We start from the raw sequence: 27,981 nt of genomic DNA on the forward strand, positions 1-27,981 counted from the left end.
AGGGACTCCTGGGAAATGGAGTCCCTGCAGCACACCACCCCTGGTACGATGTATCCTCCTGCCCCAGGCACAGCCAGCAAGGTCCCAAGGCGGCGAACAGCAAGCCGCGCAGCGGCACCCGCGAAGCGGGTGCTGCAAGTCGTAGAGGCGAAGGCAGAAAGGAGAACAGCAGCAACGTCCCAGAAAGGGTCTCCTCGGGTAGGGTCTCCTCGGCGTTTTGAATTTCAGGTTTGGACATCAAAAGCGCCTGCACCAACTTAAATAGGTGCATAACTGAAGCCTTGGATAGCACGGCTCCTTGGGTAAGGAGAAAGATGCAGGGCAGGGTACAAAAATCTGCTCCCTGGTACAATTGTGATCTAGGCCTTGCCAAAAAAGAGTGTAAACGTCTGGAGAGAAGTTGGAAAAAGGGGTTTTCGGAACAGGAGAGGAAAGAGTGCCATGCTAGGCTACACACATATCATGGACTCATTAGGAAAGCGAAGGCTAGCTATTATCAAGAGAGAATTGGGGCTGCAGGTAATGTGGCTAAAGAACTGTTCAAGATTTATAAGGAAATCTCCTCTCTGGCTAATCGCACTCCCTCTGTCTTGGGCTCAGTAGAGGCTTGCAATCGTGTAGCTGACTTCTTCTCTAACAAGGTAGACAAAATATACCCCACTTTCCCTGACGAAGCTAGGGATGGTAAATGCATCGGGCTGTGTGAGAGAGGTGTCTGGGAGGGTGAAGGAATGAGTAACCTCTTAATCCCACCTCCTGAGACACTCATTCAAATATGCTTGAATGTGAAGTCAGGCTCTCCTAGGGATCCCGCTGCCCCTAAAGCTCTTAAGGAGAGTATCTCTGTCCTGGAACCATATATTAGACATCTTTTGGAGATCTCTTTTGGGACTGGCATGGTACCCAACTGCTGGAAAGAAGCAGTGGTCCTGCCCCTACCCAAAAAACCTCATATTAACCCTGAACAACTCGATAATCTGCGTCCCATCTCTCTTCTTCCCTACTTTGCTAAAGTGGCAGAGAAAGTGGTGAATAACCAACTGACGACGCATGTGGAGAAATTCCATCTTCTTCACTCTTCTCAATCGGGTTTTCGGGCTGGTCATTACACTGAGACGGCGCTGCTCTATGCCGTGGAAACTATCAGGCAGAGGGTGGATGCTGGGCAGACAGTGGCCCAGATCCTGTTGGACCTAAGCGCCGCCTTTGACACTGTGGCTCATCACACCTTGCTACAGTGTCTGAAGGCAGGTGGTGTCTCTGGTCTTGCCTTGAAGTGGCTGGGTTCTTTCCTGGTAGAGCGCAGCTTCCAGGTGAGACAGGGCTCCTGCTACTCTAAGAGCATCACGCTATTTCAAGGGGTGCCGCAAGGCTCGGCCTTGAGTCCGACCCTTTTTAAACTCTATGTGGCCCCCCTTGCTAACATCGCTGAGAGATTTGGGATCAGGGTAGTGTCTTACGCTGACGACACTCAACTGGTGGTGTCCCTTACGCAGGATCTGGACTCGGCGGCCGTCAACTTCACGGCATGTCTACAGGAACTGGCATCTTGGATGTCTAATAATTGCCTGAAGCTGAACGGCAACAAGACCGAGGTGCTGATTGTAGGCCGCACCCCATCAGTTTGGTAGTCGGCGTGGTGGCCCCAGACATTGGGTCCCACTCCCATACCGAGTAATCAGGTGAAAAACCTGGGCATGTGGTTGGATCCCAAGCTCTCTTTCGAGTACCAATCTAGACGGGTGGCAGGTACCTGTTTTGCGGTCCTAAAAAACCTTCGTAAGACCTTGGACCAGCTGCCGGTACCTGCCAGGAAGTCTATGGTGCACGCACTTGTAACTTCCCGCCTGGACTACGGCAATCTACTGTACCTGGGTGCGACGGGGTCGTGTCTAAATAGGCTCCAATGTGTGCAGAATGCAGCGGCCAGGCTGGTTCTCATGTTACCTAGAAGGGCGTCTATGAAGAAGGCTCTGGTGTCTCTTCATTGGCTTCCTATTAGAGAGAGGGTGATGTTTAAGGCACTCTGTGCGTGCCACCGCATCTACCAAAGTAAGGGCCCTGCATATTTGGCGGACTTGGTCTCTCAATATGTGCCCACTAGGCAACTGAGATCCTGTGGATCGGGTCTGATGACTGTCCCTAAGATATTGAAGTCCAGGATGGGTGGCAGATCATTTCGTCGCCTGGCCCCTCAAAACTGGAACAAACTGCCATTGAGTCTTAGGCTGGAGGCAGCGGAAACCACGTTCAGGAAGGACTTGAAAACTCACCTTTTTCGTGTGGACTTAGGGCATTCTTAATCTCTGCTTTCGCTCTCTAGCACTTGGGGCTGCTTCTCACCATAGCGCGGGGACACACCAGTGGGTGTAACCAGGCGCTCTATAAATCTCTCCTATTATTATTATTATTATTATTATTATTACCTAAAAAAAAGCATAAGGCCGAGAGGACCATCTCTCCAAGCTGGAGGCTCAGATCATCCGTCTGGAGCACACCAACGCCACGGATTGCTGAAGTGACACACCTTGGCTATTTGAGCTCCTGTGGGAGGAAATCCTTCATATCACTCTGGACATGGCCAAAAAGATGTGGACAGCTTCCACAACCCGAGTCTATGGGTAGTGAGACAAAAATGGCAAACTCCTTTAGTGTCTTGCCTCCTGCCCTTACAAAATCGAGTAATCCCAGAGATTGTAGATGCTTAGGGTAATTCTCAGGGCGTCACAGCCTCCATTGCACAGACCTTCACCGAATACTAGCATCACCGCTATATGGCGGCCTCATTTGTGGACCTGGGACTCAGTCCCCATTTGATATGGAAGATACCGCTCTCCATGTCTCGGACGCCGATGCCCAAATACTTGATCAACCTATCTTGTTAGATGAGATAGAGGGGGCTCTTTCCGCCATTGTATCGAGGAAGACCCCAGGCCCTGATAGGTACCTGAAAGAGTACTAAAAAGCCTTTTAGGATACTCTATCTCAACGACTCCACACCCTGTACATGAAAGTAGCGAAGAACTGTACTTTCCCAGTAGATATTGACATCGCGACAATTGTGGTGATTCACAAAATACACCTTGCATCGTCATCCTGCTTTGACTACCGTCCGATCTCCATCATCAACACTGAGGTTAAAATTTATGCCACATTCTTGGCAACTCGTCTTAAAAAGGTTATCCACGCCCTGACCACCCAGACCAGTGTGGTTTCCTGCCCCGCCGCAACGCAAGACACTGCTTTTCGCTTCCTCCACATGGCAATGGCCCATCATTGTCTCCTCCCAACTTGCAAGGCCCTGCCATTAAATCTCTTTTCATCGTACCACACTTTCTTTCTTTAGTTACGGTTGCACGCCTGTTCTTAAAATGGCAATTCATCTCTTTTGTTGACTAAGTGAAATAACTCTGTGTTGCAGCCTGGATTGGGGGTATAATTTTATTGCTGAGCAGTATGTCTTACTTTAGGTGGGTTCTGCAGACTGCTGCATGCTTTTGAGATGGGATTACTGCTTTATGAGTATTCAATATTGTAACGTTACTCATGATGAGGTGTGGGAATGGTCAGGATAAGATCCGTTCAATTGGCTATATATAGAAAGGATTCAGGAGGGTGAGCTTAGCAGCTGATGTGAAGATAAGAGAAAGAGAAAATGCAGTTATCGTAGAGGGAGAGAACATAGAGGAGGCAATAAGGTCACAGACCGCGGCATTCAAGGCAGAGTGGTCAGTATTACGGGTTTGGGAAAGACAGGTAGTCATTAGGATTTAGACTGGTAACCTGGAGATGGGAAGGGGTAATTGTTTGACAGAAGCAAGGACTTTTTGCACTAGACGGATTGGTTTGTAGTATTTATTGATTATTTTACATGGTGATATTGTTTGTCTCGAATGTACTGGTTTCAGGTATTTTTTAAAGGAAAATGGAGAAAACTGTGTTGGGCATGTTGTTTCACAAACTGGGAGGGGTGCAATGATCGAAAACGTATGATTTCAAAGGCACAAGTATAGAAGGGTCTGATTCAATTATGTTTTCAACAACAGGTTTAGATGTTCTTTTTCTGTTTCTTTCAGTTACCCCTGACTAAGGTCTAAAGAGAGGCTGAAATGCATTGGGTGGAATTTTGTGCGGTTCTGAAATATGAATTATATATCTCTACATGCTTAAGTCGAAGCCCGTATGGGCACGCTGAAGGCAGTTGAAAATTAAACAATAAAACACCAATGAGAAAGCTGCTGTACTCGGTTGTATGATGTTACAACGTATACTTTTACAACGCACACCTTTACAATGCATTTTTTACAACGCAACATCCATTACAACGCATTCCATTACAACGCATGCCATTACAACAAATTTTTTAAAACTACCTTTACAACGCATTCCATTACAACGCATACTACCTTTACAACGCATACCATTACAATGCATAACATTACATTGCATGTAATGTAAGTATTGGATAGTGTAGGGGTAAAAATTACTATTCTAACTCCAGGGGGTGCAACAGTAGGGTAACTGTTGGATAGTGTACGGGTAAAAATTACTATTCTAACTCCAGGGGGTGCAACAGTAGGGTAAGTGTTGGATGGTAATGGTATGCGTTGTAATGGTATGCGTTGTACTGACTGCATTGTAATGACATGCGGTGTAATGGTATGCATTGTAGTGTCATGCGATGTAATGGCATGCTATGTAAAGGATGTTGCGTTGTAAAAGTTTCCTTGTAATGGTAGTGCGTTGTAAAAGTTGCGTTGTAAAGGTTGTTCCCCGCTGTACTCGCAGTGATTTTGAGTGACTTCTAGCAAGTGTACTAAACATTTCGATGATTAATGAACAAATTGGAATATCAATTGTTGAACTTGGTGAACGAGATATTGGTTAAATGTTAGGGGAAAATCCCTCACTTCGCAGTGCGACGGGCTGGCGCGTAATGCACGCGCCTTTGGAAACAATGTAGTGAAGGAATGGGCATCGTTTCTTATAATGGAAGTTTTTCTCTTCTTTACTCCTTGCAAAGTGCAGCTCTATGATCTGGTTCAGAGCTAACAGAAGAATCCCATGCAGGATGCAATGCTACGAGGTACATCAAAGAACAAGTTTGATTGCATCTTACAAGAGCCTCCCACTTGATGCAGAGCTTCTACTGATAACTAGTTTGGAATAGAAGAGTGTGCATTTTAAAATCGAGCAATACTCTATGTACAGTGTCTATGTGCTTTTCAAAACTTTCAACAGGGCTACAATTAGGAGTGCATTTGGTAACTGTGTTACAATGTTAGTAAATTCAAAGGTCGGACTACTGACCATTGAGATTCTGCTTTGGGCTTCCAAACAGATACCTAGGGTGTGCACATCAAAACATTGCATTATCTAACAAACCGTGATAGGGTCTGAGCACTGAATCTGTGTCTTGTTCTTAGACAGTCAATCACTCGTACTGTACCTGGGTGCACGGGGTCTGTACAATCAAAGCCACAGGATTGCTGGCAGCACTTCTGGATCCCACCACACTCCCCGTCATTGTTGCACTGTCTGGGCAGAGGATCGATTAGGCAGGTATAATTTACCTCAGGGCAGTCACCTAGCTTCTCTGTCAGTAAAACATTTGCAGAAATATTAATTGAGCTTATGATGCAAATTCATCAGCAGCAGAAAAAAACATAACCAACCTTAAATTGCATATGAGAATGGCACAATGTTGTCGCACATAGATTTTCAGTAGCAAAAAGCATCCTATAAGTCTCAGAATACCTTATGAAATCAGGATTTACCAGTTTCAATCCCTGGTTGAAATTATTAACATAGTAAATAAAGAGATGTGTACATCTCAACCTCCATTCATCACAGTCCCAGTTAGAAACACCCCTATCGTTTGTTACAATAATACAATAAAATATTGTATTCATGGAATGCCTTATACTTCAACACTTTCTGTGGATAATTTCTACTGTAAATGTAATGAATACAGTAGATTGGACACAACATTTGCTATTAATGTTTTCAACCGTGAGAGTATTCACCACTCCTCACTTTTCGATTAGCTTGAGTTGATATTGCATGTTACTGTACAAATATTTTCAAAATAGATTTAATACATTTTCTCTCAACCTCTCTAATCCTTTCCATTGTGATCCTAGGTATTTTGATCACCATAGGCCCTTTCTCTTTCCTCTTTGTGAGTCCCTTTTTGTCTTGTATGTATGTTGTCAATCAAACAGGTGTAATGGAGTGTGGCAACGAGCGTCGAGATGCTGGACCCACTCTAAGTGTGCTCTGGACCCTTACATCATTCACTCATATCCCTGCTAGTCTCAGGAGCACTGGACACCACAACTACTCCTGTACCTGCCTGTGGCTGCCTCGCAGAAATCCTGCTTCTGCTGAACACCACGATTGGCTCCTGGGGCTGTGGCATCTGGCCTGCCCACACACAAGATGGCTGCCCCATGGAGAGGCTGCACTGAGGGTCTGTGACCCAGGACCCCTGGGGCTCTGAGGAGGGCTTGTGTGGTCTGCTTAACGCTTCCATGGCCCCCAGATGTGCTGCCTCTGACTTTGTGGCCCGGGACGGATGTGAAGCCCACAGGACTGCCACAAACCTGCTTGCCATTGAGGTCTATCCGTGGCCTGCTGGTCTGCTGCTCGTATCACAGAACAAGCCTCTATTGGCTGCTTCTGGCCACGACCTCAGACTCCAGATGATAGCCTGGGGAGGGGGCGGGCTGTGGCCTGGTGAGTCGCACAGATCCTTATTGTTGGAGCGGGCGTCCAATAGGAGGATCTCAGGCCCCACCCTTTGCTGACTACACCTGCCTGCGATGTCTGGGCTCCCGCTAGATGCATTACCGGGCCAGCCTTTGGGGGCGGGCTATTCTAAATAGGCTTTCTTGCCCTAGTCCTGCGTTGCTCCGCGATGGCCTGCTGGTAGCTGATCCCCAGGAGGTCCTCAGCAGGGCGTTGATTGAGCAGGTGAGTAGGCTGCATGGGGGAGCTGGTAACAGTGTTAAATCCCTGAGAGAACTGGGGCACAGTAAGACACTTGCTAGTCGTCAAGGACCCCTTCTGTGGTAGATACAGGTACTGGATTCCCTGGGGGGTGGCGCCGAACTGGGGGCTTGGGGTGGATGGAGTGAAGCCTACTTATTCCTGGACCCACACAAGCCCCATAACACCTGAACTGCCGGGGTCACTTTCCACACACAACCTGCTGATTTGAAGATGCTGGGGGGACTTCCGGTTGCATCCCCTGGCTTCCGGTACTCAGCTATACCCTCACGTGGCTCCTGATGTGTAGACTTCCATCCAAGTGCTAAGGTCTTGCTCCCCATGCAAGGATTAGACCCCATGGACTAGGAGGAAGGCAGCCTGGTAGTGGATCATGCAGAAGACACCTGGCAGCCATAACAGACTTTGAGGTGTTGGACTGAGGATCCTTCCGGTGCATCGCTCTTGAGGCCTCGTGGCCTCCATAGCACCACGAAGCCCCTAAGATGACAGGTTACCGTCCATATTTGCCTGATCGAGATGCCATCGAGACGCCATTGCCTTCCCTGCGGCCACGTATAGTGGAACTGGTTCCTGGTTGGGAAGCTTCCTGCTGGGTAGCTGGTGAAGTGTAAGAAGAGTATTGATCCTGCCTTCCCTAGCCTATGCAATGGTCTCCTGACCAAGAGGTGTTACCTCCTCTTTGAATTGGTCTACCTCAATGGGGAACATCTCCCTCCCCCCGTGATCACCATGGGCAAGATTAAACTATTAAAACTTCCTCCATCTCAAACCTGCAAAGACCAGTATATCACAGGTTGCTCCACCTCTGAAGACGCCATCCCGGCTAAAAATCCTTTAATGGAGTGAGATCTGTCCACCATCCTCCAGGCTATCCATTCCTCTCAGGACTTTGTCAAGACCAAGATAGGGGAATTGCTTGTCGACATTGGTTCTCACCAGACAAGACCCCAAAAATCATGACGGCCAGGATCTCTGATGTGGAATCCTGCACATCCTTGGTGGAAGATGATGTTGGGAAACTGAAGGTGCAAGTCTCCAGGCTACTGACCGACACCGCTGAGCTCCATTGACTGGCTGAGGATACTGAAAATCACTCCTGCCAGAACATTCTAGGCTTCATTGGCATTCCGGAGAGAGTGGAACCAACGCTAGCCGTGACCTTCTTGGAGACCTGGATTAGATCGTTGATGCCCTAGGATCGCTTCTCAGAATGGTTTGTTGTGGAGCAGGCTCACTGGGCTCTTGTGCCCAGACCTCTCCTGGTGACCCCACACAGACCAATGATCGGCTGAGTGCTCAACTTTAAAGACAGAGACACTATCCTGCAGGAGGCCCATTCTCTGCCCACCCTCTCCTACCAAGGGAACGAGATATCGATCTTCTTGACTACAGCAAAGAGGTGCAAGCCCAACATCGCTCTTATACAGAAGCAATGCAAAAGCTCTGGGATCTCAACCTTCCATACAGGCTCCTGTCTCTTACTTCTTTGACATCCTGTAGGAGTCTTGAACTTGGGCCACAGGAGAGCAGCCTGTCAACCAACAGGTGGCCGCATACACCTCCCCCTCATGAACATGCACGTGCGCTGCAGCAGATGAGACTCCCAGGCCTCAGAGGAGGTGTACTTGCTCCTGCAAGAGGCCACATTGCCAGGAGAGTGATTTCCATATTACCTGCTCCTGCAGTACAGGGGGCACGCAGGTCTTCTGTGTCCCCAGCTCTACCGCAGCGGATCCAGGACCCGGAATCCAGTTCGGGTGAGCTGGGCAGATGGTCTGACGCCCTGCCTGTCACTCGCCTGGAGAACACTGATCTCTCACGGAGCCCTGTGATCGGAGACTGAGGCCACTCTGACTATGGAAGAAACCTCTCGCAGGCAGTACACGTATGGACTGTCCCAAACTACTGAACTTTCACGATCCTGCAGCTAGGAGGGGTCCCCCACTCCACTCCGAAGTTCACAGTGTTTGCTTTTAGTTTTCTTTTTAGGGCCACAGATGCTTCAAGGAATAAAGTATGGGGTGGGAGGTTGGTATAGGGGAATGCTGGGGACCCAGGTTTTATGTTCTTGCCTTTCTTCTGTCTTAGTACAGCTTGTGAGACAACACTTTTCCACTGCGCACTTACAGGTCGCTTGACCCAGAGGCATCTCCCTTCCTAGTCCGTGAGCCCGATGCCTGGTAGCCTACCCATGCCCCAGACGGATACACCCAACCTCCTCACCAATCTCAGCCATGCCAGTGCCTTAACTTGACTTTAAGCCTCTCCACATCCTTTTGTGGAACTTTAACAGGCACATAGACTGTGCCAAATGCACCACAGTTCTAAAATACTCTCAACTATTCCTTCCCAATGCTTTACTGCTGCAAGAAGGAAAATGCTACTTACCAGTATGCATCTGTTCTTGGCATGTAGAGCTGCAGAGTTACACACTATGCATAGATGGCCACCTAGTGTTGTGCCCAGATGTTTGCAGTTTGTTTTGTTGTAGAAAAGTCTTTGGAAGTCACGGGATAGGTGACTCCTCCTTTGGATGATACTGCGCATGGGCATCAGCTCCATCCCCAGATTGTTTTTCGCCATTAGGGAAGTGATGGAGCTGTACAAGAAGTAGTGATGTCCATGTCATTTGTATCTAATTAAAATAATACTGGAACAGATAAAGGTAGCTGGGGACGCGGGTGGGCGTGTGTAACTCTGCAGCTCAACATGCCAAGAACAGAAGCATACTGGTAAGTAGCATTTTCCATTCGAGCCATATGAGCTGCAGATTACACACTATGCATAGACTGTATAGCAGTACCGACACCTAGCGGCGACCACCCCCATCTGTTGCAGTTGTTTGACACAGTCTTTTTATTACAGCCTGGCCCACAGTGGCTTGTTGTTTAGTTTGCACATCTACACAGCAATGCTTTGTGTATGTGTGCGGTGTAAGCCATGTAGCTACTCTGCATATGTCATCTAAGGGAATGTTCCCTAAGAATGCCATTGAAGCCCCTATTTTTCTTGTTGAGTGGGCTTTTGGAGAAATTGTTGAAGTACGTTTTGCCTTTTGGTAACATATTTGTATGCATTTAACAATCCATCTGGCGATCCCTGATTTTGATATAGGGTTGCCTTTATGTGGCGGTGAAAAAGACACAAAAAGTTGTTTTGTTTTACGAAAAGTTTGTGTCCTTTGGTAGCCTTTACCGTAGGTGGACTGTGTAGGGGCTTTGTACGAGGTAAAATCTGTGTCTGAAGTATATCCCCTGGTGGCACCTCGATAGGATGACCGAAGAAATGAATGTCTGGGAGCATGCGACTGCAGGGCTCCCATAGATTTGGCAGTGTCTGTATCCTTTTTCATTTTCTCTAGTGATACTTCTACGTTGGGTCCAAATAGGTGTTGCTCATCAAAGGGTTTATTAAGAATGGCACTTTGTACCTCAGGTTTGAACCCTAATATACGTAGCCAGGCGTGTCTGCGTAGTAAAACGCTGGTGTTAACTGCCCAACAGGCAGTATCTGCTGCATCGAGGGCACACCGAATAGAGGTGTTTGTGATGTTTTTCCCCTCTTGGATAAGCTTGTTTGCTCTATCGTTGTACCTGTCAGGGAGGTGCCCCATTAATGACTCTAGCTCATCATAATGTGCCCTGTCATATCTGGCTAATAATGCCTGTGTATTGGCGATACGCCACATGTTTTCTGCTTGAGACGCTGTTCTTTTTCCTGATGCGTCAAGTAGCTGAGACTCCTTTTCTGGTGGTGCAGCGTCACCTGATGTTTGTGTGTTTGTGAGTTTCCTCTCTTGTGTGCATTGGAAACTACAAGTGAGTCTAGTGGTACTGGACCTTTAATATATGCTGGGTCTCAGGGGGCAGCTTTATATTTTTTCTCTATACGAGGGTAAATGGCTCGAGTTCTGACTGGGTCCTTAAAGACTTCAGGAGCATGCTTGATCACTCCTTTAAGCATCGGTAAAATGGATGAGGACCTTTGTGCGTTATCAAACGTATCCATTCGGAAGTCTTCCTCAACAGGATCTGTATGTATGTCTACCCCATGATAATGGCAACCCTGTAAAGTAATTCATTAAATCCTATAGTGTCTTCTGATGGGGAAGGCCTGGTGGGGTATATGTCATGCTGAGGGACATTTGGGACATATGGGGTGGTATACTCATCCCACGGGTCAGGGGATCCTGTAGGCGTGGCTGGATCAGGTATGTTACCCCCCCATATCGTCAGAGCTATCATCCCTGTCTGGTATGATAGAGGATGCTGGGGAATGCTGTAGTATGGGAGGCTGTGCTGATGGTACAGGTGAAAGAGAAGGGGAAGGCAGTCTTAAGGGAGAGGTAGCCATGTCCTTCTTCTTTGAATGCGGAGCTGGAGCTGGTGTGTCCAGTGGTCGCTTTTTTTAAGCCAAAATTACGTTTGCAATAATTGGATCCTTAGCTAGAGTCTTTTGAGCAGGGTCTGGATAAGGCAAATCCTCCGCAGGAGGTCGATCTTTTGGTGAGGAGGAAGGTTTCGGCACCGAAGTGGCTTGTTTTTGTTTCTTGACAATGTCTTTTACCGGGGAAGCAGGAGTCTTTTTTGGCTCGGAAGCTTTTTTCGGTTCCGAGGATTTTTTCGGTTCCGGTACGGTTTTTGGATCCGACGGTTCCTTCGGATCCGATGGCTTTTTCGGTTCCAATTGTTTTTTGGAATCCAAAGCGGGTTTGCTTGGTTCCGACCTGGGTTTCGGTGCCGAAGGAGTATGTTTCGGCGCCGATGGTTTGGATATAGGCGTAGTCGGTGCCGTTGTCTTTTTTGGTGCTGGTAGATGTGCGTTGGCACTGTGTGAAGGCGTACTCGAGCCCAAGCCGCCTGAAGGCATAATTGGCTTTGTAGCCGGGCCCGAAGGTGGGGCAGTAGAAGCAGAGTGTTGGTGTGCAGCCGAGCCCGAGGGCGGGGGTGTGACCGGGGCCTTCTTTGGGTGTGTCGAGGAAGGGTCGGGGTCGACGGTCTTACTTACGTCCCGCTGCGCTGGAGTGATGTCCTCGACATCTGAATCTTCTGCCTCGGAGTTGCTGTGAACGTCATGTTGTTCTGGAATGTTGACGCCTTCCTCGAAGATGTCGTCCGTAATCGGAGCTGCAGATCTTAGAGCCATTGTTCTCCTCGCTCTTCGGTCCCGGATAGTCTTTTTGGAGCGGAAAGAGCCACAAGCTGAACAGTCTTTCGCCTCGTGCCCTGGAGAGAGGCAGAGGTTGCACACTTCATGAAGGTCGGTGTGGGGAAACTTCGACCCACATTGAGGACACTTTTTAAAAGGCGTCCTTTCCATGAGCTGGAGTCGAGGTCTAGCTAGGCCCAAAGGCCGTCGACGACGACCGGAATCAAGATACTCGATGTTGAAGAGTAGTGTCGGCTGGAAAGCGTTCAAAACAAAGTTTTGTAAGTTGGTGAGGATTGCGCGCCGGAGGAAATCGGTTTCAACACGGAGCGCTGAAAACACATCCGAGCCCGGTGGCGGAAAAACACAATCTGGGGCTGGAGCCGATGCCCATGCAGAGTATCATCCAAAGGAGGAGTCACCTGTCCCGTGACTTCCAAAGACTTTTCTACAACAAAACAAACTGCAAACATCCGGGCCCAACACTAGGTGGCCATCTATGCATAGTGTGTAATCTGCAGCTCATTTGCCTCAAACACATGTCTTCTGGGGAATCACTGCCTGTTCCTGATGTATCTAGGGTATGATAGGGTTTTCCACACATGATTTACACAAGGCTTCCATGGCGTAGCAATCCTCTTATACCATTCCTACCTAAAGTTCCCCTGGGGAAGTTTTTGGCCCTCACAGTAACACTGAGTGGTCATACCCATAATCTTGTTTCAACACATGTGCACCCGGCAACTGGCAAGTATTCCCTTTGAGACCTCTCGACATTATTGTCGGCCCATCACTAAGGGTTGACGATAATAGGGGGAGGATTTAACGCAGTCTTAGCTCCCGACAGTGATTCCACAGAAATCCCCTCCGATGAACGCTGCACAAACGCAAAACATCTCTTACAATGGGCCTCCAGGTTTGTCATATTCGATGTGTAGAGATTGTGGAACTCTCGCCTGCTCCAATACAACCACATTTCTGCATGCTCACAGCACTCACTCCTGCATTGACTTAATACATTCATGCCTGCCCTTGAATACTGTGCAATCACTGATATTCAAATCCTTGCTAGCGAATCTATGGCCATGTTCCCTTCCTCCTCCATTTGGGAGGTCCCACTGGAGCTCTCTGCCCTAGCTGGTGGCTGAACGCCTGGTTTCTCCAAGACAGGGACTATAAGCAGGCCCCGGGAAACAAACTTAAGCTTTACTTTCAGCAAGATAAATGCATTCGGTGCCCCAGTACCCTGTGGCCAGTGGGTAAGACCACCATCAGGGGGGTTCGATAAAGGCTACCTAAAAAAAAAAGCATAGGGCCAAGAGGACCATATCTCCAAGCTGAAGGCTCAGATCATCCGTCTGGAGCACACCAAGGCCATGGATGGCTGAGGTGACACACCTTGGCAATTTGAGCTCCTGTGGGAAGAAATCCTTCATATCACTCTAGACATGGCCAAAAAGATGTGGAGAGCTTCCACAACCCGAGTCTATGGGTAGGGAGATAAAAATGGAAAACTCCTTTAGTGTCTTGCCTCCTGCCCCTTAATACTCCTAGAAATTGTAGACGTTGAGGGTCATTCTCAGGGCGTCACAGCCTCCATTGCACAGACCTTCACTGAATACTACCATCACCGCTATATGGCGGCCTCATTTGTGGACCTGGGACTCAGTCCTCATTTGATATGGGCGATACCGCTCCCACAACTCTTGGGCGCCGATGTCCAATTACTTGATCAACCTATCTTCTTAGATGAGATAGAGGGGGCTATTTCCACCACTGTGTCTAGGAAGATCCAAGGCCCTGATGGGTACCTGAAAGAGTAATACAAAGCCTTTTAGGATACTCTATCTCAATTACTCCACACCCTGTATATGAAAGTAGCTAAGAACTGTACTTTCCCAGTAGATATTGACATTGCCACCATTGTGGTGATTCACAAAATACACCCTGCACTGTCCTCCTGCTTTGACTACGGTCCGATCTCCCTCATCAACACCGAGGCTAAAATTTATGCCACGGTCCTAGCAACTCATCTTAAAAAGGTGAGCCACACCTTGATCCAACCGGACCAGTATGGCTTCCTGCCCCGCCGCAACACAAGGAACTGCTTTCGGTTCCTACGCGTGGCAATGGCCCATCATTGTTTCCTCCCAACTTACAAGGCCCTGCCATTAAATCTCTTTTCATCGTACTGATGAAGCAAGATTTCGCATATTACGCGTCTTGCTTGACATCAAGAACCTCGAATAACATTTAATCCTATAATTCATCCTATACGTCTTACTAATTTTCCGTTATCTTTATATTTGAGTGTCGTAGTGACGCTTGCCTATGTGTTTACTAATACAATTAACCCGTGTCCTTAAAAATGGCTGCCGCTTGATGAGTTTCTTCTGCGCATGCGTTAGTCACACTCACGTGACGTGACGTAGTTGCAGTTCTGGTGGGAAAATGTGCGCATGCGTACTTGCGTCTAAAATGGTTGTCTGTGTCCTAACGTGGTGAAGCTTGCGCAAATGCTTTCGTGTTCTTGTCTGTTGCACTAACTGTAATGCCATAGTATAATTTTCAATTTAAGGAGTATAAAGTAGCTACTCATAGTATGCAGTGAAATCATGTATATTCTATGTTTTAATTTGTTTTCGCTTACTTTCCATGTACCGTGGTATTGAGGGTCTGATGCAAGGCTCAAGACTCCATATTAAGATGATGTTCTGCGCATGACCGTATTCTGCCGGTGGCATTGACAGGGTGCCAACTGAAGGTCCCTGCCAAGACGTGCCTGGGAAGATGCACCTTCACCCAGCCGGAGAAGCTAAAAAATGTTACATTCGAAACAAATGTAATTTTTCCTATTGTATTCTGTAGAATCGGTCATGGGAACCCCAAATTCAATAGGCGGTTCCAAAATATGTAAAACTCGGCTTGTAGACGTAAATTGTGATTGGTGTGTTAGCCCATCCTACTTAGGGACCAATCGAAATTGGGGATTCTGACACTTGCAACATTTGGGGGGTGGTACACTGACCCGAAAACAGTATAACTAGCCTAGGTTTAGCTAGAGAAATTGTCTGACTTGTCTGAATAGCTGACCTGTCACTGACCCAACGCACTCAATAGGTGACTGAATACAGAGCGCTGCGGAGCACTCTATCCAAATTTGACCATAGACTCTAAGGTTTTATTAAACCTTAAGTGCTGGCGGAGCACTTTGCTGGGGAGTTCGCTAACCCAATCGGGGTTCTGACTGATAGCTGCAGAGAGGGTGGAGCGCAGGCGTTGCTTCCAAACTGCGGGTGCTGGTCGTGCCTTGGTGGTCCTGTCCTGATCCTAATCTGGTTTTCCTGTCCTGTCCGGGGGTGTCCAATCTGCACCTGCTGCCCCATAGATGACTGTCCTTCCTTGGGGTATTTGTCCTTGACTGATCCGTGGCCAGGGTTGGTCTGCACACCATTCTAGGTAATTATATAGGGCTAAGAACTCTATACTGCACTCTCTATTTTCTGTCTTTGCTTTAATAAAGACATTTCTTTGCATATGTTAATTTTCCATGCTTTCCGCAACCTACTATAAAAGTCATACCGTATATTTTCCTTAGCATGACCCTATGTTTCCCTACCTTTTAGAACACATTTTCTCCACACTGTTTATGAATCATAAATGTGGTATATAATTTTCTCCTGCAATCTGATTTGGACGTAATAATGCTAGAACTATAGCGTGTTCCACTTTTTCCCCCTCCTATAGATGTATAGGATTTCCAATCTTTTTACTTTAAAGTAGTCTCTAAACAGTAAAATTCTAGTTTGTGATCTATTTCCGAAATCTATTTAGCATATCGCTTTGTTATTACTTTCCTATAGACTCCTAAATGGTTGCCTTAGTTTTCTTTTTATATGGTTATGTGCTCTTCATTATTCTGATTATAGATTGTTTTCTCGTTGTAAATTGCATACTCTCAGAATCTGATTTCTAAGATAAACTTTTAAAACTTCCCAGTAGTCTGTGGTTATTTGATGAATACAGAAGAAATAAAAGTCGGTATTGTATTTTTGCCTGCCTTTTCTTTTACAGCTAGCTCCCTGATCCGTTGTGGTCATAGGTACCCGTAACGGTGGATTGGTAAGTTGGGTACAATAGAAATAAATAGGAAGGAACCAGGGTTACTGGCAGTAAAGTGTTAGGTCTCCCGATTAATGTATATGATAAAGTGGAAAAATATGGGCCTGGTACGTGTATGGTGAAATTATTGGCCGGGTGACCTGCGATCTCTATCAGTAATTTTCTGGTAGCAGAGCTATGGTTAGGGACTAGTTAAAGTTAGGTAGGACCAGTTAAGCTAGATAGGTTGGATGCTGCTAAAAAAAATGTTGATGCTAACATTTTATTGCTGCTACAAGGGTAAACAATTTTTGTGGCTTGATCAATCACGTGAAATGTTTGCTTTGAAAAATTATGAAATGTTTTAAATTGTTTTTCTTATTATTATACTGATATATGTATTAACCTACTCGTTAGTAAAGTGTTTTATGTTTGTTGGGAATCCCCGGGGAATTGAATAGCGAGTGGTGAAGAGAATCCACTTTGCTTTGAGGTCACTTACTCTAGGAAAGTTAGTGCAGGTTAGGCAGAACTGGAAGCACTAATTAGGGTTTTCTGAACGTATGTTTGAATAAATGATAGCAACGAGTTCGCTGGCAAAACCTCTATTGTGATATAACCTGATAAGGGTCGCACCGGAAGGAGTAGCAGGTTCGTCGGAGCTTGGGTGATAGCAAAGGGGTTCGCTGGTGAAACTTTAGACTTAGTATATGTCCCGGAAAGAAGTGGATAAGTCAAAGAAGTAGCAGGTTCCCTAATGCTTGAGTGAAGGGTAGGCAGAAGAGATCTATCCGTAGTGGGTGAAAAGTAAATGGAAGTAGTTTACTTGCAGTGAAACAAAATCTTTACTGTCTAGACACTTGAGTACAGTGGCGAATGTGTATTCGTTGTTAAATAACAAAAGCACTTGCACTTTTAGAGAGAAATTAAGTTTCCGTTACCTTGTGAGGGAGGGAGTCAGTTGCGGAGCTGCTCTGACGTCACTCTGTGCCGCGCTGGGATTGGTAGACGCAGCGGGTGTGTAGTGGAGCTGGAATTGTGAAGGAGGGGTGAGTGCCGAAGCGTGAGAACCTGTCTCACGAAAAGGCCGCGCACCCATTGGTCGAGATTATTTGAATTCGTGCATTTTATTGGTTGCACGCAGATGAAAGACGCACTTGGATTGGAAGCGATTTGTAAACAAAGTCACTCGCAGAAATCGTATGTGGCACACGTATAGACCGCATACTAGACCTGATCCACGACATTTAGGGTTTGAGAACGATCAGTGGAAAGGGCATAACACCAGCATTATGTACGGAAATAAGAGAAAATTATCTATTGTAAATAAGGTGAAGAATTATTTCAAAAAAGACAAGCCGATTAAAACCAGAGAAGGTGTTGTCATTCCGCCACCTAATACTCCTGCATCGTTCATGATGTTTGATAAAGGGTACCATTCGTGTGTATGGTTGGAAAACTGGGCGGAATATACCAAGGATGACGGAATTTTGGCTTTTCCGTTAGAAGGTACATTCAATGGCATGATTCTATTTAATTTGAGAACCCGAATGAATGACTTACATCCCAGACCTAGATTAACGCAGTACGAGGCTTTAGAGGAATGGGAGATCGAGGCTTTTGAGAGAGACAAGCCCCGAATGGATAAAGGGTTAACAAAATTTTATCCAAAACTAAAACAAGAGACCAGAGATAAAAAGATGAAACAGTGGAGACAGAATATGATTGTAGAAGGGCTGTTTCCAATGATGTCAATGGGTGGTCCTCCTGCAGGAGAGAAGAGAACGGAAAAATGCAAACATTGGGTGCCCATTGGGGAGTCGGATGATGAATTATTAGATGACATGTTTATGAGAAGTCCGCCTCCTTATAATGAAGGACACCGACCCTCTAGTGAGGGGGGATAATTCTCGGAGACCTCCTCTCCGGGAAGAGGCCAGATCAGTAAGTGTAGGAGAGGGTTGTCAAATACCTCCGTATAATGAGGGTTTAGGACCCCTAGGTGCTAGAGATATCTGTCAAAGAACACCATTTAGTGGGGAGTCAAGATATTCGAGAGAAAGAGACTTCTGCTCTAGACCTCCCTACGAAGGTGAGGCAAGGCCCTCAACGTCAGGAATTCCGTTCTCAAGACCCCCGTCTGAGGAGGAACCAAGATCCCTAGGCACAGGAAGTTTGTTCCCAAAACCTAATTATGGTGAAGGACCAAGTGAGACACATCCCACTGCCCCGAGTTACGCCCCAACTTTGATCCCGCAGGTATTACATGACAATTCATTAGACAGAATATTGGAGGACAGGGAACGAGAGGTTCTAGCTAAGCAGAGAGCTGAGATAATTCAGAAAATCTCCCAGTTAAATACAAGTCCTGAAGCCTTGACAATCCCGGTAACTATTGGACCCGTGGTTCCGCTGTATGGGGATAGACAGGGAAGTCCAAAGACTCCAGTTATCACTCCAGTTGTAGCACAGCCAAGACCAGAGCCTTTAATCGTGGATGACCAGACCAGTGAATGTGAGTCTGAGGTCTCGCTAATGGATCTGCCCATTAGGGATGCAGGAAAAAGATTACAGAAAAGACATAATCCTTTCAATACGAGAGAAATTCAAATGGAAACGACTTCGGCTACCAAGAGTGTCACATTGGTGACTCCTGAAGAGATTGAAAGATGGAGTCGAGAATTAGAAAAACAAACTCCTCAGTCGAAACCTTTAGATATCTTCAAGCTGAGAATAGAAATGGAAGAACTGATGGCAGGAAATGTAGGTTTAGACAGATTAAATACCTATTCTGAAGAAGAGTTGCTGTTTATCGGCAAGAGTTTTACCCGGAATACCAGAGTGCTCCATGAGAAATGAACAGACACCGCAGCTAGTATGGGAATAGATATTTCGAAATCAAAGCCACTGCAGAAACCCTATAGAGCTGATTTTTCAGACAAAGATCTGGAAAATATGAATGTGTCAGGGAAAAAGGTGCAGGTCAAAGAATTATTGACTGTGTTGCAAAAATGGGGAGACGTAGAAAAGTGGAAAGCCAGGTGGGCAAAGAAGAAAGATGAGGCCAGATCTAAACAGACGTCTTCTGAGTTCGTTCTAAAGGAAGCTGACAAACCTGAACAGTTGTACCCAATGCGTGAAGTGCCAGGTGGAAAATACGTGCACGTTCCATTGTCCAGACAGGATATTGTGTCCTTTACCAATGACTTTCCCAAATTACGAGAAAAGCCTGTGGACTGGTACCGGCAGGTGGAAAGGTTCGTAAAGGTGCAAAAGTGCTTGTGGAAAGACCTGGATGGGTTTTTCGACATTGTGGTTCCTGTGGATTTATGGACCGAATGCAAGGTTGCCATTGATTGGCCCAACAAAGAGTATGACAGGGACCCTGTAACAGGTGCTCCCTCTGAGGAAGTGATGAGAAAATATGATCAGGTCATGTTACACCTGAAGAAGAAGGTGCCTGCAAAGGAAACTGATTGGACCAAAATAGATAGAACCACGCAGGAAAGGGATGAGTCTGTACACTCCTTTTATGAAAGACTGTTACAGGTGTTCAAAACTTACAGTGGTATAGATAACATCGAGATGAAGGATATGACCCACTTCATTTACAGGTTTGTAAACGGTTTAAGACCCGAAATTTGCCAGTGGATCAAAGACAATAAGATTTGTTGGCAGTCTAAGAAAATGGATGAGGTCTTACGGTACGCAAAGTACTGTGAGGACGAGATGGCAGATAAGCGAAAGGCCCTAAAGGAAAAGGTTATGTGGGCACAAGTGAAGCTAGCAGAACAACAGGAAAAGCAATTGAATAAGATGAATAAGAATACCCAAAATCAAGTCTCTGGGGGTGGTGGGAAGCCAAATGTAAAAATGAGCAGAGAAGAGGCTAAAAAGAAATTTCCCTGCCACCAGTGCGTAGAAATTGGGCACTGGAGAGACGAGTGTCCATATTTACAGCATGATAATACCCAAACCCCTGATTTAACTCCACAGACGCAGAATGAAAAACCAAGAAAGACCCAGCATCAGGTAAAGGCAAGTCAATTGCCCCGAGCGCCAAAACCAAATTATAAGGGAAAATCACCACAGGGTGATGACATAGAGATCTGGGGAGGCAATGAGAATAGAAATGCAGCAACTTCGCAGTTTCTGTTGAATGATACTTTTCTCTGTGACGACCAATACTGACAGGGCCTGAGAGGGGAGGACAAGGAGTGTGTTCTTGGCGCCTCCTTTCCGGTAGACCAGTCAGGGCCATACATTGAAGGAAAGGTTGATGGAAATGATGTTACCTTTCTATTGGACACTGGTGCTACCCGTTCTACTGTAAGAACAGCAGACGTTCCAAACCTACCCCTCTCGGGAGAAGCAATCCAAGTAGTGGGCGTGTCTAATCAATTGATTAGTACCCCAGTTACTGAGCCCATGGAGATCACAATAGGGAATTTCAAAGAAATGCATAGATTTGTAGTTTGTGATACCAGTCCAGTCAACTTACTGGTCCCTTCCTTATGGAAGCAGGCGGTAGTTACCCCAGTCTTGAAAAAGGCAAATTTAGACCCTCTCTTGCCTGAGAACTACCGCCCTATATCTCTTTTGCCTTGGACCACTAAAGTCACCGAAGCCCACGTCAACTCTATTTTATCTGATCACCTTGCCCTTAATCAGATATTAGACTCTAGCCAAAATGGCTTCCGACCTGGACACAGTACCGAGACTGCTTTGCTCCATATTATCGAGCATCTACGCCTGGTGCTTGACTCCGGACGTACGGCAGCGCTCCTATTATTAGATCTGAGCGCTGCTTTCGATACTGTGTCACACCGTATACTGATTCAGCGCCTTGAGGAAGCCGGAGTAGCTGGAACCGCTCTCCAGTGGTTTCGATCTTTCCTCTCAGATCGAACCTTTAAAGTGGCTATACCACCCTGCCAATCCACCATCCATCCCTTGGATCTGGGGGTCCCACAGGGCTCCTCGTTGAGCCCCACTCTGTTCAATCTATATGTGAAACCGCTAGTGGCAGTCGTCAAACAGTGGGGTTTGACGATGACCTCATATGCTGACGACACGCAGCTAGCGGTGACACTGAGTGGAGACCCGGAAGTGGAGGCCCCCAGATTCCGAGCTGGACTTGTGGTAGTAGCTAGTTGGCTACGTACCAATTGTTTACAACTGAATGCCACAAAAACCGAAGTGTTGGTTTTAGGGAAACATGCTGAGCTATGGGGAAACCAGTGGTGGCCTCCAGAGCTGGGCGTCACTCCCATTCCAGCATCCGAAGTGAAAAACGTAGGGATTTGGCTGGATCCTGCGCTCACCTTCACAGGGCATACGAAGAAGGTTGCAGCCACTTGTTACGGTATTCTGCGAGGCATAAGGCCGGTTCTTAAATACTTTGATCCTCCCACTCGGCAGCTCGTGGCCCAAGCCTCGGTTTTATCTCGGTTGGACTACGGAAGTGCGCTGATGTTAGGGGTTAATCAGGCTGAGGCATCCAGGCTTCAGAGGGTACAAAATGCCGCGGCGTGGGCCATTGTTGGTCTTCCCAGACATTGCTCTGTTTCCGGTACTATCTCTGCCCTTCACTGGTTACCGGTCAGACAGAGGATTAAGTTTAAAGCGCTCTGTCTGGCTTTTAAAATCATGAAATTTTCCTCGCCGCCGGCTCTTGTTAACTTGCTCACTCCCTATTTTCCTCCGAGATCCCTAAGATCAGAGGCTTTGCATTTGGCGGTCTGCCCCCGTTTCAAACTTAGTAGAATGGGTGGCCGCTCTTACCGGGTGCTTGCCGCGGGACTGTGGAACTCGCTCCCAATGCACATCCGAGCTCTGAATGACCTATCCATCTTCAGGCGTGCTATTAAAACTTTTTTGTTTCCTGTTTCTGAGTAGCCGCTCCCTCTTATTTCTTGCGTGTTATGTTATAGTACCTGTCTGAGCGCCTGGACGCCCCTTTGCTGGGGCAGCAGTGCGCTATAAAAATAAAATTAACATAACATAACATAACGTGATTTGTTGTGCAAAATGAACTGCACCATCTTTTGCACACCAAAGGGTGTCGAGATTCAAACCCCAGACGAGGATGGCATATACAAATTAATGTTAATTAGACCAGACTCAGAAATTAAACAAATGACTATAAAAGACTTACCTGAAGAACTTCAAAAGACAGTGAAACCAGAAGTATGGGACTTTACTGAAAAGGATGTAGGATTAATGGCAAATGTAGACCCAATTAAAATAGCCATGAAAGAAAATGCAGTTTATCCCAATACCAAACCATACAAAATGAGTGCAGAAGTGAGAGCAGGAGTTACCATTGAAATAAAAAGACTGCTAGAAGCAAACATCATACAAAAAGTGATGAGTAGCCCATGTAACTCACCGATAATTGGAATCAAGAAACCTAGTGGCAAGTATAGGGTAGTGCAAGACCTGCGAAAGGTAAATAAAATCGTTGTTCCATGTTGCCCTATTGTTCCAAACCCTGCAGTAATCCTGTATCAGATTCCCATGGATGCTGAGTGGTTCACCGTGATAGACCTATGTCATGCATTCTTTTCGATCCCATTGCATCCAGACAGCAAATTTCTTTTCTCATTTGCTTTCGACAGTCACGTGTACGTTTGGAATCGTGTCCCTCAAGGGTACACAGAAAGCCCCTCTATCTTTAATCAGATTCTGAAAAAGTGCCTTGAATCTTTAGTCTTACCTGGAAAATCTGTTTTGGTGCAATATATAGATGACCTTTTGGTGGCGTCTAAAAGTCATAGAGATTGTGTTATTGACACCATTGCTTTACTGAATCACCTAGGTGAAAAAGGACATAAAGTGTCCCCTGACAAATTGCAGTTCTGTACAAAGTCAGTGAAATATCTGGGGCACCAAATAGAAAAAGGTATCAGAAAAGTTACCTCAGAGAGAGTCAAGATAATTCGAAACATGTAGTTACCCCGTACACAGAAAGAAGTCAGAATGTTCCTTGGGGTGGTAGGTTACTGCAGGCAATGGATTGTGGGATTTGCAGTCTTGGCAAAGCCTTTGATAAAAATGACAAAGAAAGGAGCAAAGGACCCCGTGGAATGGGATGAGGAAAGCTTAACAGCATTTACTAAATTGTGGGAATGTCTGTGTACAGCCCCTGCTTTAGGGATGCCTGACTATTCCAAGGAATTTGCACTATTTTGTGACACCCGAGATAATTGTGCACTATCGGTCCTAACTCAGGAGCATGGTTTGACTAGACGTCCAGTGGCATATTTTTCTGCCACTTTGGACCCAGTGGCTACTGGATTACCCGGATGTTTGAAAGCAGTAGCTGCCACCTGAACGAGTCTGGAACAGAGTGAATCTATTGTCATGGGACATCCTGTAACTGTGTATGTTCCCCATGCAGTTGTGATTTTATTGACCAGAACTAAAACTCAGTATCTCACCCCTATCGGCTGACTAAATACGAGAGGATTCTCGTGGGTGCTGCGAATGTAATCATTGCTCGATGCAACATTCTGAATCCAGCTACCCTGCTCCCTGACTGAATGCTTACAGAAGCCAAGGGAGAGGACGTGCATGACTGCATTGACCTGACATAATTCAGTACTAAACCCCGCCCAGACATTAAGGAAATGCCTTTGCCTGTAGAAGATGAGAAGCTGTTCGTGGATGGCTCATGTATGAGACACGAACTTGTAGGCCTAAGTGCTGCATATGCTGTAGTCTCTGTAGATGGCATTAAAGAAGCATCCTGTTTATTTGGAGTAAAGTCTGCACAAGTAGCCGAATTGATTGCATTAATAAGAGCCTGCAAAATTGGAAAAAACTAAAGAATAACAGTATATACTGACAGTCAGTACTGTTATGGGGTTGTGCATGACTTCGGCCAATTGTGGCTACAGAGGGAGTTTCTGACTTCTTCAGGTACTCCCATCAGAAATGGGAAGGTTGTACAAGATTTACTGGAGGCAATCCAATTACCAAAAGAATTGGCAGTGGTCAAATGTGCTGTCATAAATCTGGCATTGACCATGTAACTTTGGGAAATAGATTTGCCGATGAAGTGGCCCAACATTGTGCCAGAAATCGCATGTCTGTAAATGTCAAACTGGGAGGACCTGGAAACAGCTGCCAACTTATGGTGTTTGAGGAGGTGCCCACTTGGGAAGAGTTGAGAGATTGGCAGCATGCTGTGCCTTCAAAAGAGAAGGAAAAATGGAAGAAACTTGGTTGTCGACCGAGAAGTGAGGATGGTGTCATTGTGGGCCCAAATGGTATGCCTGTGTTGCCTAGACATCTGCTTGCTTCTATGGCCAGACTGATACATGGAGATTCACACACTGGTAGGGATGCCATGGTTCTGGTTTTCCAACAAACATGGTACAATCCGAAGTTCAGGAAGGTAGCAGAGTCACTCTGCCAGAGGTGCTTAACATGTCAGCAGTTTAACGCTGGGAAAAGAACAGTAGTCAAATTGGGAAAAATTGGAAAATCAGGAGGTCCCTTTGTAAGAATACAGATTGACTTTATCACACTGCCTCGCTGTGAGGGAATGAGATATGTCCTTGTCATTGTCTGCCTGTTTTCAAAATGGGTGGAAGCCTACCCTGCTAGAAAGAATGACGCCATAACCGTAGCAAAATTGTTACTATGAGAATTAATACCTAGGTTCGGGGTTCCAGTCACTATTGAATCAGATAGAGGCGGACATTTTCAGAATGAGATAATTGAGCAACTCTGTAAAGCATTCAAGATCACACAGGTGCTGCACTGTGCATATCGTCCAGAGGCTTCTGGAGTGGTGGAGCAAATAAATGGCACTATAAAATCGAGACTAGGAAAAATGTGTGAATCTACAGGCATGAACTGGATAAATGCTTTGCCTCTTGTTCTGATGGGACTTAGAAGTATTCCAGACCGAAAAACAGGCCTGAGCCCTCATGAGATCCTGATGGGAATAGTGATGAGACAAGCATGGGTACCAGGACATAAACTGCTAAACATTTCTGATGATTTAGTACTTGAGTACTGCAAGCAACTGGGTGACCAAGTGCGTTCTATCTCTCGCCAGATTGGGGAAGACGCCGTCGCAAACCCAACGACTCCAGTCCATGAATTGGTTCCAGGCGATTGGGTCGTAATAAAGAAGCATACTCGTACAAGTTGCCTTGCACCGAAGTGGGGAAAACAACGCCAAGTGATACTGGTGACCACGACAGCGGTGAAGTGTGCCAGCGTTCCTAAGTGGATCCATGCCAGCCATACACAGAAGGTGATTCCAAACAAGAAAACTGACGCTGAAGGTTGTCCAGCTGAGGGGTCTGCAGACGTTGGTCCTGAAGTAGCTGATGACGAACAACCGAGCACCAGTCAAGATGATTGGATACCCATAATCGACCTGACTAATGACCCAATCAGAACAAGAAGTCAAACCTACGAAGATAGAGAGTGGGGTAGAGAGGAAGAGATAGGCACAGGCAAAGATCCTCAGATTATTGAGATTCATGTCAAGTCTGAGGAAGAAGAAGGTCAGACAGGGACAGAGCAAGTGATCGACACACCTCCACAAACTCCGGAAGTCGAAAAGGGACAGACCAGAACTAGTGTAAAAGTTCGAGCAGAAGAAAATCAAGGGATCGAAGTGCTTGAACAGGATCAGTTAGAACTAGAAGAACGTGTTCAGGACACAGAAATAGAAACGCCCAAAAGCCAAATCCAGTATACACCTGAACAAGGCCAGCTTAGTGACCAGGCAGAAGAAATAGAGATAAGACCTGGAACTAGTCAGACAGGAAGGGAAGAATCAGAAGTGCCACAAGCAAATGACAATAAAAGAACATTAGAAGAAAGCCAAAACACAGTGCCAGCTAAAAGACTCAGGAAAAAGAAAAATATCGAACCCAGATATATTAAGAGACTGAGACTAAGAATAAAAACAGTAGAGGAGAAACTTGCAGAAAGTAGGAAAAGTCCTCGTATTGCAGATCAAGCTGGAGAAAGCTCCAAAAGAAGAAGTGACCGAATAAAAAGACTGAACGAGAAATACCAAGATCCTGAATGGACATATTTGATCTTGGAAGAGTTTGAGGATCTTGATATAACTGACGAAAGTGATGAAGAACAGACAGCTGATTATTCTGCCGAAGAAGACGAACCAACCTGAATTTGCGCAGTGTAAGCTACCCGTGCAAAGTTACAAAGAGGGGTTGAAATCTTCTTCTGAACGAAAATGTCTGATTCAAATGTGAATGGAAGGCCTAGACGCAGTTGTTGTAAAACATGCTGCAGAGTATGTATATGTAGCATAGCTATAGTGTTAATAATTTGGATAGGACTAACAGTTTTCATTCCTTATATGGTGAGCAAAAATACTAATGTTGACCCTACACAGACTGTGACCACTGACACTGAAGAACTGACAACACGAAGTGTAGAAAGACGTGAAAAAGCACTCAGACAAACAAAACGAGACTTAGAAGCATCAGATGAGGAAGGACTACATTATCACGGAGTTAAGAACCAGACACATTTAAATGTATTCGCTAACCTTTTAGTACATTATGTAGAAACTATGGAAATAGAAGACTGCTATGTCTGCATGAAGCTACCTACTTCTGTAGCTGAAGGCGTGACTTATCATAACCTACCTTTGACCTATGGAATTTCCTGTAGCATTTTAGCTAGCTTGTTTTATAAAAGAGGACCGTTACAGTACTACTACTCTAACTCTGGCGTGATATTTTCTGAACTTCCCATACGTGGAAATCTGAATCCTGTACATACTAAAAGTGACGTTACACGTTATATGGGAGAATATTTTCTGACTACAGGTACCATAGACTTAAATGAAGCACCCAGAGATAACTTGACCTGTTCATTACATGAACAAGAAAAAATGTTTCTAAACATGGCAGAGAAAAGAAGGGAGAGTTTCCAAAGAAAGCAAATGATAAAAGACAGAAAACTCCTAAATGGGCTGAAAACATGGAAAGCACCTCAAATGGTGGGAGTGGTCCTGCTTTGTTGCTGGATTTCGAAAGAAAAGGGAAACTCTGTCTTCACCGCGAAAAGACTAGCTAATATAATAACATTTTCATTGGTTCCAGTCAATGTGAGCACAATTACAAGGTAATTGGAGGTTGGGGTTTCAAAAATGGGTCAGAACCTGTGTTTCCCGGAATTTATTATATATGTGGAAACAAGGCTTATTTCAAATTGCCGGATCACTGGTATGGAAGCTGCTACTTTGGCATTGTCTTCCCGAAAATATACCATGTGAAGGAAATTGCTGGAAGCAATGAAAACACTAATGGCTTAGTGCGTAGTAAAAGAGAAAGCGTAGGTGAAATAATGGGTAGTATTTTTAGTGCACTGATACCTGGAGTGGGAGTGGTTCTGAACACACACAGAATTTGCAAATTATCCACAATAGTGGATGTGTTGTCTACTGACACAGCTCATGGATTCCTGCTGGTCAATACCGAAATGGTTGCGATCAGATCAATGGTTTTGCAGAACAGACTTGCGCTTGACACCTTATTAGCAAAAGAGGGCGGAGTCTGCCGGATGTTGAAAGCGCAACATTGTTGTACTTACATACCGGACAAAAGTGTACAAATTAAAAAATATGTGAAGAACATTACAAATTTGGAAAAAGAACTCAAACCACTGGAGGTTGATAGTGCCTGGAAGAGACTTACTGATGGTCTCTCCGCTGTA

The 27,981-nt window shown here is 45.8% G+C and overlaps 1 protein-coding gene across 1 annotated transcript in view; it reads right to left on the minus strand.

The window, feature by feature from the left end:
* Positions 1 to 27,981, minus strand: part of LOC144762990 (uncharacterized) — a 318,770-nt gene that overhangs the window by 204,719 nt on the left and 86,070 nt on the right. The window contains exon 6 of the mRNA XM_078648303.1: positions 5,450 to 5,596. Coding sequence (XP_078504429.1) covers positions 5,450 to 5,596 — 147 coding nt within the window. The remainder of the gene's footprint in view (positions 1 to 5,449; positions 5,597 to 27,981) is intronic.

The sequence above is a fragment of the Lissotriton helveticus genome, chromosome 6 (genome assembly GCF_964261635.1).
Source record: "Lissotriton helveticus chromosome 6, aLisHel1.1, whole genome shotgun sequence".
NCBI classification, from domain to species: Eukaryota; Metazoa; Chordata; class Amphibia; order Caudata; family Salamandridae; genus Lissotriton; species Lissotriton helveticus.